Raw genomic sequence first — 15,793 nt, 5'->3', positions numbered from 1 at the left:
GCAGAAACCCTGTAAAATGTGACCTGTGCTCTGCCCAGCAGTGCTAGGAGCCAAGTTCCTGCCAGCCTTGGTGGAAGCATTTAGAAATAAATATATTGGGATTTTTTTGCCCTGAATACACTCAGGTGGTGCTTGTACAAGGCTGCATGGTTTTCTCAATGGTGTATGTGTGATAATTTTGGCTTAAGAAGAGTCCTGTGCAGGAGCAGGCTCTGTGGAGGTGGGTTTGTCTGGTGGTAGGTGAGATGTGCTCTTAGTCTGACTTAGAGATTGTTCTTGACAGCTTAATCCCTTGGATCTGGGCCTCGATAATGAGATGAGAATCCCCAAAGAAGGGGTTGGATGTGGGCTTTTAGACTGCTCTGCTTTCATCTTCTGTCTAAAAAGTCAATGCAACAGGAATAAAATTGATATACAGAAGATGAATGCATAATGTCTTTTTTTCTTCCTTTTTAACTGTATCCTCTGATGCAGGAATAGATATGGCCTTTTCTTAAAAATTATGACTCAAAAAGAGGAATTACTCATTTTATATGCAGACTCCTGCTGAATTCTCCTCTGCTGAGATATTAGGTGTCTGACAGAGGGTGATAAAATAGAGGGAGAGCTGCTGCTCTTTAATGATTCTGGAAGAAAGGGAGCTTGGATGTGAATGTATTTGTTTCTTTGGAAAGAGCTGGAATTCTCTGCTTGTCTTCTGTATTGTTTGTGTTGGTGCTTTGGAAGAGAAATTCTGGTTTCTGTGTGCTCCTTGTGGCCACTAAGTGCTTCGCTTTAAATGACCTCTGGTGTGTACATGCTCTCAGACAGTTGAAGAAGAAGCGTTAATCAAGAATAACAACACATGTAAAGACTTCCTTATCGAGGCCATGAAGTATCATTTGCTTCCTCTGGATCAAAGGCAATTGATCAAGAATCCCAGAACAAAGCCGAGGACTCCCGTCAGCCTGCCGAAGGTAAACCAAGTTCCCTTCCAAACACAGGAGGGAAGTTGTCACCGTGTCACCTCGCACAATATTACTGGTGGCATTTTCTGTCTTTGAAAGGAGCTTATGTGCTTTTACAATACTTTCTAACTCTGAATTGTTTGCATTTCAATTGCTTTGAGCCTATTAGAGAAAGTCCCCTAGCTGGATGTGAGCTGTATTTCCACTGTCTTGCAGCCAGTCCTCAGTGCTTCTCTTGGGTGAGCAGAGCAGGGGAGGGAGCTGCTCGGGGAATGTGCCATGTCATCATAAAACTGGTGCTGCTGCAGACCAGGGGTTAGTGCAGGTGAAACGTTATCATCTGATTCTGAGCAGAACTGCAGACACAAGCAGAAATCAGCTGGGGTCAGGTGTCAGTGCAATCAGTGAAGACACCAGGAGTTTACATCAGAAGAGCAGAAGTCATTGCTGCACAAGGACAGCGTCTGTCACCTGTGTGACAGTCACTGTTCGCAATACTTTGAGTTGCTTTACTGCTTCTTCTGGTGCTGTGTATGCCCATTGTGGGTATGTAAAGAAATTCTGAGACAAACTCTCAAAGGAATCAGTATCTCTGTTCCAGGGACAACTCTCTGCTCTTAGAACATTTTCTCATCCCTGAGTGCTCTCGGGGAGCGGCTGTGGCTTCAGAGCTATGGCCTGAGTGTCACTGACCGTGGGCTGCAGGCAGCTGCTGGGAGCTCTGCTGGATGTGGCACAGCACTGGAGCCTTGCTGAGGAAGATGGTCTCTGCTGCCTGTTGTTTTTCTGTCTCTGTAATCAGAAGACAGGAAACAGTGGCACCCAGATGTGCGAGCAGGAAGTCTGAAGCAGATTCCTATAAACTTGGAGCAGCTACTGAATAAATAATCCTTGTTACTCCCTGCATTTATCCCAGAGGCATGCAATGCTTTCACCTCCACTTTGTTAGCGAGGAGAAAATGACAACAGAAGCTGTTTGACCCGTGCTCCAGAGATAAATGCAGTTGGTCACTGTGCCTCTCAACAGAGTGCCTCTGAAGTTGGTAGAAAGCTTTTCAGTGATTGTAAGACTCCAGAAGCGCAGTGTATTATTTGTCTAAGTACAAATCATAGGCAGTCCAGTTAGTGAGTGGGATGTGAGATCTGTGCTATTCACATGTTCAGACTCTGGAAAGTCTCAAGGAATTGCAGTTCTGCAGAGCACATCAGTGCATTGTCTGCTCCTCCTGCAGGGGCTGAAGGGATGTGGGTAGAAGCCTTGGGGTCATGAAGGGCAGTGTGACCCTTGCTCAAGGATTAAAGAAGTTAATGAGCAGTGAGTCAGTGACTTCAGAGATTCTCAGCATCTACTGACAGCACAACCTATGAGTACCAACCCAGATCGTCTGTGGGGCTGTTAACCCTTTTTTTGTCGTTCCTTCTTTTTATCTGTAAAGAAATGGGTGAAGGTGATGATCTCCCAGCAATCCAGTTACTGGGAAACTTTCATCTCATCCGCTGGTCCTGCTGTGAAATCTCTTAAGTCTATAATCACGTGAGGCTCTGCAGCTTTCCATGAGAGGCTGCTGCACGCTTAGTGGTCAGACTGCTAATTTAGGCTGAATTTACCTCGTAAGGTCACTGCTTTCATACTCTTGTAATAACTTAAAGCATTGTCTAGCCCTGGACTTTGGTGGCAACTGTGACAGGAGTTGAGCTTGTTACCTACTTGACCTCAAGTGATGTCTCATCCCCTCAGCTGCCCACAGGTGCCTTGCAGAGGCTGATGCCAGTATCATCTTCCCTTTAACTACATTTGAAGCCCCCTTATGTCACTCGCTGCTCAGTGGCCTTGTAAAAATCAGATTGTCGTAGTGTTTACTCCTGTGATAAGGGGAACAAATCCTCCCTCTTGATAGAGGTGGAGAGACAGAAGGAAACATGTTCAGACCAAAGTGCAGGTAGAGCTGTTTGTGAATGCCAGAGTTTTGGATGCTGTGTGTGCATGTGGCTGTGGGCTGCCCTCCAGTGCTGAGGGCTGGCAGCAGGCAGGGCAGGTTTGTGAAGGACAGAGCAGAGCATTTCTCAGGCTCCTGAGATCCACTGTTGATCAGCTTCACGTAGATCTTCCCTATCTGTGTGGAGTTTAAGGCTTAATTACTAGATTTGCATGAACACATGTAGCAGCCAGAGGCTTTAATGAAGCTGACAACCTACTTCCTTCAGCAGCACTGGGTCTAAAGTCCTGCTTTCCTTGAGTGGCATCTTCCTGCAGGTGACAATACAGCTGGCAGGTTTAATTTGTAAAGTGGCATTGCTCATTTTTAGCACCATCATGGGCTGAACAGTGGGCTGGCTGTAGAAATTATGCTGGGATCTCCTTCATTTAAAAGTTCTTCAGCAACAAACCTTGCATGCACCCTGCTACAAACTAATTCTGTGTTTCATGGCAGGCTGCCTGCTTGGGAAACAGTGAGGAAGGGGTTAATGGGGGTTGTCACATTTAGCGTGCCTTAAAATGGGGATAAAGTTTTTCTTTTGAAGGATTGACTGAAGTAACTTTGCAGAGGCTTCAGGTGGGCTTGCAGCTTTTGACTGGCAGCTGCTATAGACTGGGGTGGGCTTTTGGTTTCTGTTCAGAGCAGCTGCCCAGGCTGATGTCTGAGGTAGCCCAGCTCTCATTTTCCCCTTCCAGGTAATGATTGTGGTCGGTGGGCAAGCGCCCAAAGCCATCCGCAGTGTGGAGTGCTATGACTTTGAGGAGGAGCGGTGGGACCAGGTTGCTGAGCTTCCCTCCCGGAGATGTAGAGCAGGTAATGGGAAAGCTTGCTGCAGCTTTCTTTGTGTCCAGCTCTTCAGGGCCAGATTAATGTGTCCTCAGTCATCACTTCAGCCTTCCTCTGAGCCTCCAGCCTCAAGCCGCTTTCTTTTTGCCATTCCTTCTCCTCTTTCCCTACATATATACCCTTGGTGTTCAGGTGGATGCCCTGCACTCTGCAGGGGTTGCTTTCTGCCTGTCTGCTCCCCTTGGCTACTGTCCCCACAAGTATCCAATTTTCTGTGGTTTCCTAGTGAAAAAAATCAGAGGAGCTCAGTGAAGCCCTCTTGGTCTGTTAAGGGTCAGTGGAGCTGAAAGGGGTCTGAAAGCTGGGAGCATTCTCCTGAAGATACGGGGTAGATGTGAATGTGGATCACCATTTGGTGTCCTCTGTGACTCCAAAAAATGTTTCATTCAGATTTGAATCCATCTGTGCCTTATGTTACTGTGTGTTTATGTGCATCCTTATGACATGTATTTTATCATACTTGGCTCCACTGCTCTTAACCTGCAGAAAATGGCTCAAGACTTGCCCGCGTTGTGCTCTTCCCTGCTGTCTTAAGCATCCTGGCAGCCATGTGAGAATTCTTGGTTCTTCATCTGTTTGTAAAACCTCCATAAAATGTCTCTCTTCCTTTATCAGGTGTAGTGTTTATGGCTGGCAATGTTTATGCTGTCGGAGGCTTTAACGGCTCGTTAAGGGTACGCACCGTTGATGTGTACGATGGCGTGAAGGACCAGTGGACATCCATAGCCAGCATGCAGGAAAGAAGAAGCACTTTGGGTGCAGCTGTGCTCAATGATCTCCTGTATGCAGTGGGCGGTTTTGATGGCAGCACCGGTAGGTGGCTGAACCTGCCCAAAGCAGTGTTTTCAGAGACTGCAGAGCTTTAGTGAGGTTCCAGAGCAATTCCTTTATAATTTTAGGGAAGGAGCCAGAGTCTGGGTGGGTGCATTGTGTGCAATACCAAACATGTGCACATTTGGACCATCCGGTAATTGCAGAGTACCTCACCCTGTTTCTTTTTCTTTAGTGATATGGTTCTTTCGGTCTTGTTCTCCACATGAACATACTGATTCTAACAAGGGATTTTTCCTGGTTTTAGCTGAAATTTGCACAGCAATGTGAATGAAATGTGAACAAGGCGTTTTATGGGAGTTCTGTTGATAGAACTGCATGTTTAGCTTCACACCTCTGCTGCAGGGCACTGCCACCTGGTTTAGCTGTTTCAGCTGGTGATGAGTACAGTGCAGAACGCTCTGGGGTAATTTTTAATCCTTTGCATAGATGTAATACTTGAAAGGATATGAAACTTTGGGCTTGGGATCTGGACTCTGCTCCACCTTGGTGCCCCAGGGCAAGGGGCCGTGTGGTGATTTTTGCAGCTGCTGGAGAAGTAGAATTGATGTGGTGCACCCAGCTTGAAAGGGAAGGAACTGGAAAATCGGGTCTCAGGAGTGTGGGGGGAATTATGAGCTTGGGTGGAGATGGAAGGCAGATGAAAGTGCAACACCAATCTTTTTCTCTTCTCTTTTTTTTTAATTAGAAAACCTGTGTATCCCCTTTTTAACTAGGTCTGGCATCAGTTGAGGCCTATAGCTATAAAACCAATGAGTGGTTTTTTGTGGCTCCAATGAACACAAGAAGAAGTAGTGTTGGAGTTGGAGTTGTGGAGGGTAAGAAAACCATCAGCCATTTCCATCGTTTCAGTGTCAAACAGAAGCCTGAGTGATTTAAGTGCAATAGGAAGTAACTGCAGGACCTGTTCTCTACACTGTCTTCGATTGGTAAAGATTTATTTTATCAGACCTAATTGCTGCAGCGTTTTATGTTCTCCTTTATATATAAAGTGAAAAATCATGTGCTGCTTTCCAAGAGCCTCAGACCTGTACCAGACCAACCTGTGCCTTCTGTGAATGCTCTTAGATGTGTGCAGGTTTCTCTGAATCCTTATTCTTCATGTGTTGCTTCTGATGACAGCAAAGAGCGTCATGCAGTGCACTGTTGCCATTAGCAGACAGTGTGTGGATGGAGCACCTATCACAAGAAATGTTCTCAGCAGAACAGGAGCATGGTTCATCCCACAGCCCCAGGCTGGTGTTTTGGCAGGAATGTTAGAACCAGGCTTTCAGGCACGTGCAGCATAATTTGCTCTGGTTTGTAAGTGAACAGGGGCTGATGATTATGAATGCTGATATTGGGGCAGCTCGGGAGTGGGGCAGGTGAGGTGAACAGAGCAGGTGGTGCAAGGGATCATGAAGTACCTGTTGGCACAGAGGTGCCAGCAGTCAGCTGGAGTGAGCTGGAACCAAGCAGCTTAGTTTGCAACTTAGATAGGAACCTTTAGCAAAATCAGTTCTGAAGCAAGGGAAAGTTCTTGTTTGACCTTCTCTTAAACATGGCGTAACAGTTTCCAATTAGTACCCTGTGGAGCAGCCAGTGGCACAGAGCTTGTTGTGTACTGTGCTTTGAACTCAATTGGTTTGAATGGGAAACGTGTGAAGTGTGTTTGCGAGGAGAGGAGGATGGGGTAAGTCAGAATGATGTGTGGGGGTTGTGCTAAATCTGCATGTTTGTTAAAATAAGCATCTCATTCAGAACTGGCCCATTCACATGCCTGTGGAGTGCTGGGCTCCCAACAGGGATTTGTTTTGCTAAAGAGGGTCATTTGAATTCCAAACAAATACTTAATATATACCTGAGAAATATGTTTCTGTGAACTATTTTCTACTGGATGCATATGAAATCCTTTTGCTTTGTTTAAAGTGTGAGAAAGTGTTGCAAGTGTTGGAGTTCACAATAGTAAATCAGTGTGTGATGGAGAAGGAAAGCTGATTATGATAATGTAGGGAACAAACTGCAGCATGCATTTAACCCCCAGTGCTCATCTGAATAGGGTAGAGATTGATCCAATGCCTGTGGGTAGAAAAAACATCTAAGAATTGATGCCTACCAGGGAACTTTTATCTTGTCCTGCTTTGTCTGGCACTCTTGCCTTGGTTGATTGAGTAACAACAAGTGGCTTCAAACAGCAGCCCACACAAGAGCTTGAGGAGGCTGTGAGTGAAGCTGTGACCACAAAGGCAGGACCACATCATTACCCTTGAAGCCCTGAAATATCAAAGTATCAAGCATAAGACTGTAGGTGATAGCTGCTGTTGGGAGGCTTGGATGACAAAGAAGTGCACAGGACAGACATACTGTCCTATTTCCCACCAGATTTTTGTGTCATGGTCTCTTGGCATGAGTGAACAGAGTGGCCTCAGCTGTAGTAGAAGCTTTGGTTTGCCCTGGTTTGTCTTAGGATCTTCAAAATTGCGTCTACATTTCCATGGAGGTAGTATATTAAGAGGCTGTTGCAGATTTATTGCTCATTGTAATTACTATAAAGTATTTATCTTTGTCAGCTCACCTTGCAAAGTGGCACCTGAACAGGAGGAAGTGATTCAGAAAACCCACAAGGCTTTTGGCTTCTAATGAAGCTGTTGTGTTGTGGTGGTTCCCTGTCTTGGATGGCAGCTTTAAAAGCAAACATGCCCACTGTCTGTGATCCTGCTTCAGATCCTTTCAGTAGGGATTGCCCCAGGCATGCCAGGAGGCTCTGGCAGTTCTAGCAGGGCTTTCCTAGCCAGGATCTGACCTCAGTGGGGCTGCTAGGTGTGGTGGGAGCATCATACATCAGTCATAGCTGTGATGCTGATGCCAACATGTATCTCTTGCAGGTAAGCTCTATGCTGTGGGGGGTTACGATGGAGCATCTCGCCAGTGCCTTAGTACTGTAGAGCAGTACAACCCGGCCACCAACGAATGGACCTACGTAGCTGACATGAGCACTCGGCGCAGTGGTGCAGGTACTGGCTCAGGGTTTGTTCTTATAAGAAATCACAGGGCTCTCCTCTCTTTGTGAAAGGAAAAGTGTGTTTTGGCAAGTGAAGTCTGTTATTTCCCTCCCCTCCCGTGAGGGGAAAAGCCATAACTGCTTGGAATCTCTCAGCATCTCTTCTGACTTCATTATCATCTTTCAAATTGAAATTAATTTCTGTATTAGTGAAATAATGTCCGTTGTTTCTATGTAGCTTCTCTAACAGATACATCTCAGTTGTATGCTGAGAGTTGCCTTTCCAAACTGCCAGCTGCAGGCTCAGCTGGGCACTGGGAAGTCAAGCTGCACTGCCTTCTTGATCCTGTTCTTAGGGGGCTGTCAGATGCATTTTCATTTTGGATCCCCCCGACTCTCCCAGTGCAGCACATCCTCTGCACTGGGTTACACATAGACCAAGTCAGGGTAACAGAATTCATCTCAGATGGCCACTGCTAAGCCAGGTTTTAGTGTACCTTTGCCTAGAGCTGATCATCTAGAAGAGCAGAGGAAAGGACACGTTAAAGGAAGTCTTGATGGCTTCTAACTCACATTAGGTCAGGTAGGCACTTGTCTTTTCTGTGGCTGTTCATCTCCTACAGGGGTAGAAGCTCCTATCTATTGCATTTAAAATAATCTTCAGATGAAGATTTCCTTCTGAGCTGGGTGGTTGCACACAGTCTTTCTTTTCTTACCCTAATGCACTGTCTTTAGCTCTTGCTGACGCAAATACAGTTGAATTTATATTATTTATATTATTATCAATTTAGTTGAAGAGTTTTATAATACTGGTTTGATCATAAAACCTATCCCAAACCTATAGGAAAACACTGAAAATCTCACGTTGTTGACGGTATATCAAAATAGAGCAAAAATGTGCCAAGCAACCTTGCAGCTTGCAGTTCCCAAACTGAGCCGAGCCCATCAAGTGGTCGTGATACAAACACTTGGCATGCATCCCTCCAGCAAGCACCAGCTGCCACATGGAGAGCAGAGAGCAGTGCTGCAGCGTGAGCTCTGGTACAGCTTGGGAGATGAGAACCTGAGCTCTCAGCATTGCTGTGCCCATGCTGACATCTAGCGGAGGTGAGGATGAGTGTCCTCAAATCCCTGCCATGACCCCAAAGCTGGCAGCAGGGCTGTGTTGGCAGCGTTCTGCTGGAGGAATGGCAGTCCCCTGGGCAGGGACAGCTCTTTCTGTGCCCCCCACCTCAACATATATGGAGTTATTTCAGGTGGAGAAGCCATAGTGTTCCCAGCCTTTTGACTCTCCTACTTGCTTAAATTAGCTTACTGACTTTTTTATTTTGTAGTATAAATCTGTCGTAACAGCTGAATGTGGTCAAATGGCAGGGGGTTGCGAAGCAGGTTGGATGGGCTCAGACATGGCAGGCTTTCCTTGCCAGCTGGGTGAGCTGCCACTTCTTCATTAACTGGGGTGTGCCTTGAGCAGCCCTGTGGTCAGATCTCTGTGCCTTTCTCTAAATCATCAACACACAACCATCTTTATGTCCTGGGGGCTGTCCTGCTGGCTAATGTCATGCTCAATATGATGCAATTCAGATTGGTGTTTCTGTTTTACTCCAGTTTGAGGTAGGAATGGCGAGGGGAATGGGGGAAACAAACCCAGAGGCAGCGTGAAGAATTGGAGTGAGCCATAGGTTGCTGAAAAGGGGAACAGTGTCGAAGGGATGAAGGCACAAAGGCAGCAGGAAAAACAAAAATAGAGCTCCTGGAACTGAAAATCAGGCCAAATGAAGAGAGACCAGTGGCAGAAAATATCAGGCAGACAGAGATAAAGAGGGGTGAGGTGCAGCAGTCTGTAGGGTTAAGTGGAGAGCTGACCAAGTGCTGGGTGATGCTGAAGCACATATAACCTATGTTCTGGAAATGTCATGGAGAGACACCCGTGCAGATTCCAGTAGCAGATCCAGGCACATGCAGCCTTTCCTGTGTACAGCTGGCAATGCTGGGCTCTGTTTGGCAGGTGTTGGTGTTCTCAGTGGGCTGCTGTATGCGACGGGAGGGCACGATGGTCCCCTGGTCAGGAAGAGCGTGGAAGTCTACGATCCAGGAACAAACACCTGGAAGCAAGTAGCAGACATGAATATGTGCCGAAGAAATGCAGGTAAGCACAATAAGCCTGTCTTTGGTGCTTGGTTGCCTTTGTCTGTGTTTTTTAATGTGGCTGTTGTTCTAGTAATATAAGTATACAGTATTACAAACAAGTAATAAAATGGAAGATGAGAGAAGTTAGCCTGTTTAACTCTGTGCTCTGCTTTGAGGTGTGTGTGCGGTGAACGGTCTCCTCTATGTGGTGGGAGGAGATGATGGTTCGTGCAACTTGGCCTCTGTGGAATACTACAACCCCATCACAGACAAGTGGACATTGCTGCCAACCAGTATGAGCACAGGGAGGAGTTATGCAGGTAAAGAAAGAAATACTTAAGCATTGGGAACAGCTGGGAACAGCTTGGGTCATTCATAAATGTAAGGGCTGTGCCTCCTGATGCTTTAATCTTAAATCCGCATGCCCTTTATTTGGTCTTCAGTAGAGGATCCCTTCATGGATGCAGTAAGCAGCTCTCTGCTAGCTTGCTGCTGGTGTTAGTTCTTGCAGCACGGTCTTAGCTACAGGGCAACCAGGAGCTGCTCCTGTGATAACAGCGTGTCTGTGCATTCTTAAAACAGGTGTTGCTGTGATTCACAAACCATTGTGACACATAACCAAGCCATTGCAAGGAGCAGAAGTGAAGTGGATCCAGCTAGGTGGTGTTGGGAAGATGACTGACCTCTGACTTGACCCGTCTCATTGCTGTTACCATCTTCACGTGACAAGTGCTATGTTACAAACATCATCTGCTCTGCAGTGGATTGCGTAGCAAAGCGAAAGTCCTTCTGGGGACACGTTCCATGCTAGACACGAGGTGTTGCTTGTTGTCTGTGGTGCAATCAACTGTTTTTCTCAATGGCAAGTGTCCTGGGATAAACACAGTGCTTGAACTGCAGGCACTGAATTTCTTGTATGAAACAAAACTGCGACGTTTGGGCATGTGAGTAAAAATGAACACTTCTGGATTTCTTCACTACTGATGCTCCGTACCCACTGTTGGTTGAACTGTTTTCTCACTGTACCCAGAGGGCAGACCTTACTACTGACAGTGGAAACTTCTGAGTACCAACTGAGAAACGCAGTCAGCAGGAACGGACTGGAACAGGGTGCTCTGGCTTGAGTGTGACGCTGCCTGTCATACGTCTGTACATGCCACTGGACTACTGTATGTGTCCCCGAAATGCGTGTCGTATGGTGGAAATAAATACCATGTGATTTTTCTACTCGCCATGAATGCTGTTTCCTATACATGCTGGGCTATGCCTTCCCTGGGGCTGATATCTCAGCAACACTACGACACAAAACCTCTCAGCCCCACAGAAAACGTGCTGCTCTGACAGGGTTCATTGCTCCTGTGAAACAAATACTGCTTGAATAGAAACTGTTCCCTACCCGTGCATCTCCCCAGTGCTGCCAGCTGTGCTGAAAGCCCCAGTTCTAACTCTGTCCAGCATTTCAATGCCATTTCATAATAGAGCGTTTAGATGTCAAAAGAAAGATCTTATGGTGCCACTGATGTAACAGTGATGCCCGTCTTACAGTCGGGCAGTGGTTAATGAGCATGGTAACGAACGTGCAGTGTATTAATGCTTCCAGAGTGTGGAGATCTCTCTAATCACTGTCATTGTAACTGTTAGTTTAATCTTCCCTGTACTGAAATTGTTCTGCTGTCAGTACAAAGAATTTATATGATTATTCAAAGCAGACAAATCTAGATATAGCTGTGATGCAGTCATCTTGCTTACATCACAGATTCTCTTTTCTGTTTAAGAGGATACTTGACTTGCAAATACCTTCGTTTGCCTCCTAGTAGCTCTGACATACACTCTCCTGCTGCATTCTTTTTTTCACTCATATTCCATGTGGATCAGCTGAGGTTCTTCCTGCTGGGGGCAGTTGGCCTGCAGGACCATATCTGCTTGTATTACTGTTGAGCTCCAGCACTAAGTGCTGTTCTTTCCTGGTGTCTTTCTCCATAGGTCTGTCTAAAACACTCTAGGCAAACTTCTGCAGTAGGAAAGAAAATTACCTAAAAATCGATTTCAGAGGGATCTAAGGCTCAATCACCTTGTACAGCTTTAGTAGGTGTATATGTTAGTTCTGTAAATAAGCACATTCCAATGTGTGAGTTGACATGGTCCTTGTACCATGAGCGCCTGCTGTCACTGGGGGAAACAGTGCCTGCCCTTGCTGCTTCACCACCTCCCACAGAGGAGGGCTAACAATAATAATTAGTCCTTTCTATAATGTCCTTTACGTCTCGCGTTGGGTTTTACAATTTGCCATGAAACGTGCCAAAATAATAACATAACATGCTGCTCTTTTTGATGGCTGGTCTTATTGCAAAAGCTGCTGATGTTGGTGGCAATGTATCCCAGGCTGAAGCTGGCTTCATATCAGAGTCCTGAGATACATCGTGACAGTGACATAAGCAAGGTGATGCCTTGGCTTGGAGTGACTTTACCCCTAAAGTTGGTTGCCAGGTGTGTGCCTCGCATGCAGCATTTGGGAATATGGCATAAATGGGAAAGGCAAAGCTTTTTCGTCCATTATCATCCCTTATTGGATGGAGATCAGTCAATAGGATGGACATGTATTTGAGCATGCCTGTCTCTTGTTAGGTCTCAAATAAATGTAGGAAATGTGAAGCTAAAGAGCTTTGTTATAGCCAGGTATAGCTGCCAAACTGATCTCAGTTGTAGCATCGCTGGAACAAAGGCAAATGTTAGCAAGAGATAAAGAGCTTTTTTAAATCTCTATATCACAAAAAGTGCTGAAGAGATGCAAGTCTGAAGCTTGCTGGGTTGATTAGATGTCATGAACGGTGAATATGCTTGAAAACTGGGTAATATTTTCCCCAATGTAAATTGCTTTATAAACTTTCCTTGCTTAGAAGGCAAACAGGTTTTGGTGACTCTCTGTTATTGCAAAATGGCATTTACTGATGCTGGTAAGACCTGCGTCCTGCTGGACAGGGTTAGGGTTTGGCTATTGCTGGTGCTCCTGGCTGCAGCCACAGCTCCTCCACCCCAACCAATTCCCCTTCCCTTCTCAGATGTTGCAGTGTTATGCAAGCCAAGTGACCTCATTTTCCAGCTATGCAATATGAACAACTGTAACACACCAAGAACCAGCTGTATCCCCTCCCCTCGAAATGCTTTAGGAATCTGTTTGTCTTTGGTGTGTTGTGTGTTTGTATGATCCATCCTGAGCACCTGAGCCAGCCCCATTAAAGACTGCCTTTTCCTAGGGCTGAAAGCTTAGCGTTAGTGCTAACAATTGTACTGTAAATATCTTTTTATAAGAATTTTAAATGACGTTTGGATTGCTTTTTATGGCCGCTAATGACACCTGTGTTAAATTCTGCATCGGATTCTTACTCTCCTGTGCAGTTCTTGCTGGCTGTGATGTGGGTGTGAATTTGTACGGATTCTGCACAAGAAGTTTCATGTCGTAACCAAGATCTGGGATAGCTCGTATGTTGGTTCTGACACAGAGGAAGGACAGCATTGGGCTCAATGTTCTGAAACAAAACCCGTTACCTCAGTCACCAGCGCGCTGTTCCATTGCTGGCTGCTTGAAAACACTTTCCGTGCTGTGATTTCACTTTGCTTTCTGGTCAGCGAGGCTGATGAGCTGCCTGCCTTGGTATGAGCACTGCCTGTGGGTGGAGGCGTGATGTGCCCATAGGCTGCCAGAACTGAGTTACTACAGGAGGTTTTGTGAAAGCTTTACAAACTGAACCCAGGCAGCTCCTTGCAATGGTCTGTTGGGAACTGAAGGCTTATCTCGGCTCTTTGGGGGTCTCCATGTGCTGACCCCTATGGGACATGGCTTTGGGTTTCCACAGGTTGACCTGGTACAAAATCGTGACGTCAGGCTGGTGAAGAGGCTCACACACTGCTGGCTCTGCCATACGTAAAGCGGGATGGATTTGCCTCAAGCAATCTGCTGTTTAAACAACTTTGAATTGAGTCCATCTTTTCCATTTGTGCCTAATAGATAAATTGGGGGTGATTAAAACCAATTTTCGGTTCATTCAGTTTCTCCAAATATTTTTTTTTTTGTACAGATGTGCACTGTGCTGTAATTGCCATCAATTTACTCGGCGCCATTTGCATGACAACACCGTGAAAGCTTCATACTGTTCTCTCATTTACAGCCTTTGGAGACCACAATCTTTGCTATCCAGTGATGTGCGGTGCCTGATTCACCCAGCTGAGGTGGTCCTTTGGCAGGTAGCTGCAGCTCCCTTCTAACCTGTGGGATCCATCGCTCATAACCCATAGCATCGGAGCAGTTCCCCCCCAGCTTTGCATTGTGCCCCTACATCCCATGCATGTACCTACAGCCCGATGCTCAAACAGCAGGGCTTGGGAGTCTGGTAGATGCTATGCTATGAGTGTTTTTTCCCTTCTGCCTTTCTGGTTTAATAAATCATTTTCCTTTACAGTGACAATAAAGAAGCAGTCGAGGCTTTAATTTGTATATTTTATGTATTAAAGGAAAAAAAAACCAACACCCCACCAACCAACCCACCACCAACCAAACGACTTTAAGAACTGCACAAGGTTGTGAAGCACTTTACCTGGGGGTGAAGTTCTTTGCTTGTGTAAAGCAGCTGCTGTTGGTTCCGTGGCTGACAGTATCACAGTGAATTGTGTCACCATTCGAGCTCATTCTTTAATTAAAAGGTTCTGAGTGTGCATGAATGTGAGGGGTGGAGGATGCTGCAAAACAGCTCCTGATGGCGGCCTTGTCCAGGGCGATGAATGGTGCAGGCAATGGCCTCCACTGGTGTATTTATAAGAAAATCACCCTGTTCTCCGTACTTTATTTGAATAAAAACTGGACTAATGTGACTCCTCTGGGTCTGCTTTGATTTCTTCAGCTTCAGGCAGCAAGGAATGTACTTGTAAAATGCAAAAGATAGCTTAGATCATGTATGTGATGTCAGAGCTGCGCTGGGACAGGGACATGCTCTAATGTGACTGTATTTGATGCTGAGGATTTTCAAGCTCAAGCCATTTCTACCAGCTTGTCCCATGCAGCCACCAGAGCTGTGCAGGCAGCATCAGAAAAGTTAATCCTGTTGATAAGACAGTTCATTGCATTGCAACCCAACTCCATGCAATAATGCAGACCCTGGGAATGAGCAGCTCCTTCCATTCTGCTCCTCACTGCTCGGCTTTCCTGCACCTGCCCACAGAAATCCCAGCTGGAGGAGCAGCAGAACCCACATGGAGAAAGGTTTTGTTTGCCTCCATGTTTGCCTCACACCAAACCTCTCCCTGCCTTCCCACAACGTTCTGCTGTGGTTTGTGATGCAGAACCAACAGCTGTGGGGTGTGAAGCTGCCAGCATTGCCAGGCTCCAATGCTTGCAAAGTCACCTTGCCTGCTCCGAGGCAGCACTGTGAGCATCCTGCAGCTGCACCCTGCACCATGGTCTAATTAGTGCTCAGCTCTTAAGGAATGGGGGAACACCGTGCTGGGAGTGTTAGATTTTAGCTGAGCTGACTTTTTGGGTTGAGGTTTGTAGGTTTTAATGGCTGAGGCTTGCAGGATTTGGGGATCTCTCTTTATACTTACAATAGGGATTGTGTGGGATGTGATGATCCTTGGGGTCCCTTCTAACCCAACTCATGATTCCATGAGTATCTCCATAATGAAGTGAGGAAATCACAACCTGCTGCTCATTCCCAATTCTTTTCCGACTGCATTTACTTTGGTAGGGAGCTGCCTTACAAAAAGTAACTAAAAGCGAGAGCCAGGTGGGAAGGAATCGCCCCCAAATGAGGGCACCTGTGGGTCACTCAGCCGCGCTCCGCTGTTCCCAGCTGTGGGGTTGGGGGGGGTCACTTTTGGCCGTTCTCTGTCCCTCTATGAGGTCATCTCGAGCTCGTTGTTGCTCCTCGCGGAGCCCCGAAGGAGCCGCAGCGGAGCAGCTCGTGGGTCACGTCGTGCGGGCGCTGAGCTGAGAGAGAAGGGGGTAAGTGTGGGGGTCTGTGTTTGGGGTCTGTGTGGGGGTGGTGGTTCTCAGCATTGGGTTCTCGGTTAACGGGGCGGCTGCTGAG

The 15,793-nt window shown here is 46.4% G+C and overlaps 1 protein-coding gene across 4 annotated transcripts in view; it reads left to right on the top strand.

Moving 5' to 3' along the window:
- The window catches only part of KLHL3 (kelch like family member 3), a 107,218-nt gene extending 92,639 nt beyond the window's left edge, over positions 1-14,579 (top strand). For all 4 annotated transcript variants that reach the window (XM_032447490.1, XM_032447489.1, XM_015875682.2 and 1 more), the window contains 8 exons: positions 807-956; positions 3,622-3,739; positions 4,388-4,585; positions 5,320-5,421; positions 7,468-7,596; positions 9,592-9,732; positions 9,890-10,033; positions 10,296-14,579. In XM_032447490.1, coding sequence (XP_032303381.1) covers positions 807-956; positions 3,622-3,739; positions 4,388-4,585; positions 5,320-5,421; positions 7,468-7,596; positions 9,592-9,732; positions 9,890-10,033; positions 10,296-10,324 — 1,011 coding nt within the window. In that variant the 3' untranslated portion in view covers positions 10,325-14,579. The remainder of the gene's footprint in view (positions 1-806; positions 957-3,621; positions 3,740-4,387; positions 4,586-5,319; positions 5,422-7,467; positions 7,597-9,591; positions 9,733-9,889; positions 10,034-10,295) is intronic.
- Positions 14,580-15,793: the final 1,214 nt, after the last annotated feature.

This window comes from Coturnix japonica, chromosome 13 (assembly GCF_001577835.2).
Source record: "Coturnix japonica isolate 7356 chromosome 13, Coturnix japonica 2.1, whole genome shotgun sequence".
NCBI classification, from domain to species: domain Eukaryota; kingdom Metazoa; phylum Chordata; class Aves; order Galliformes; family Phasianidae; genus Coturnix; species Coturnix japonica.
This window is presented reverse-complemented; position numbering and strand designations above follow the sequence as displayed.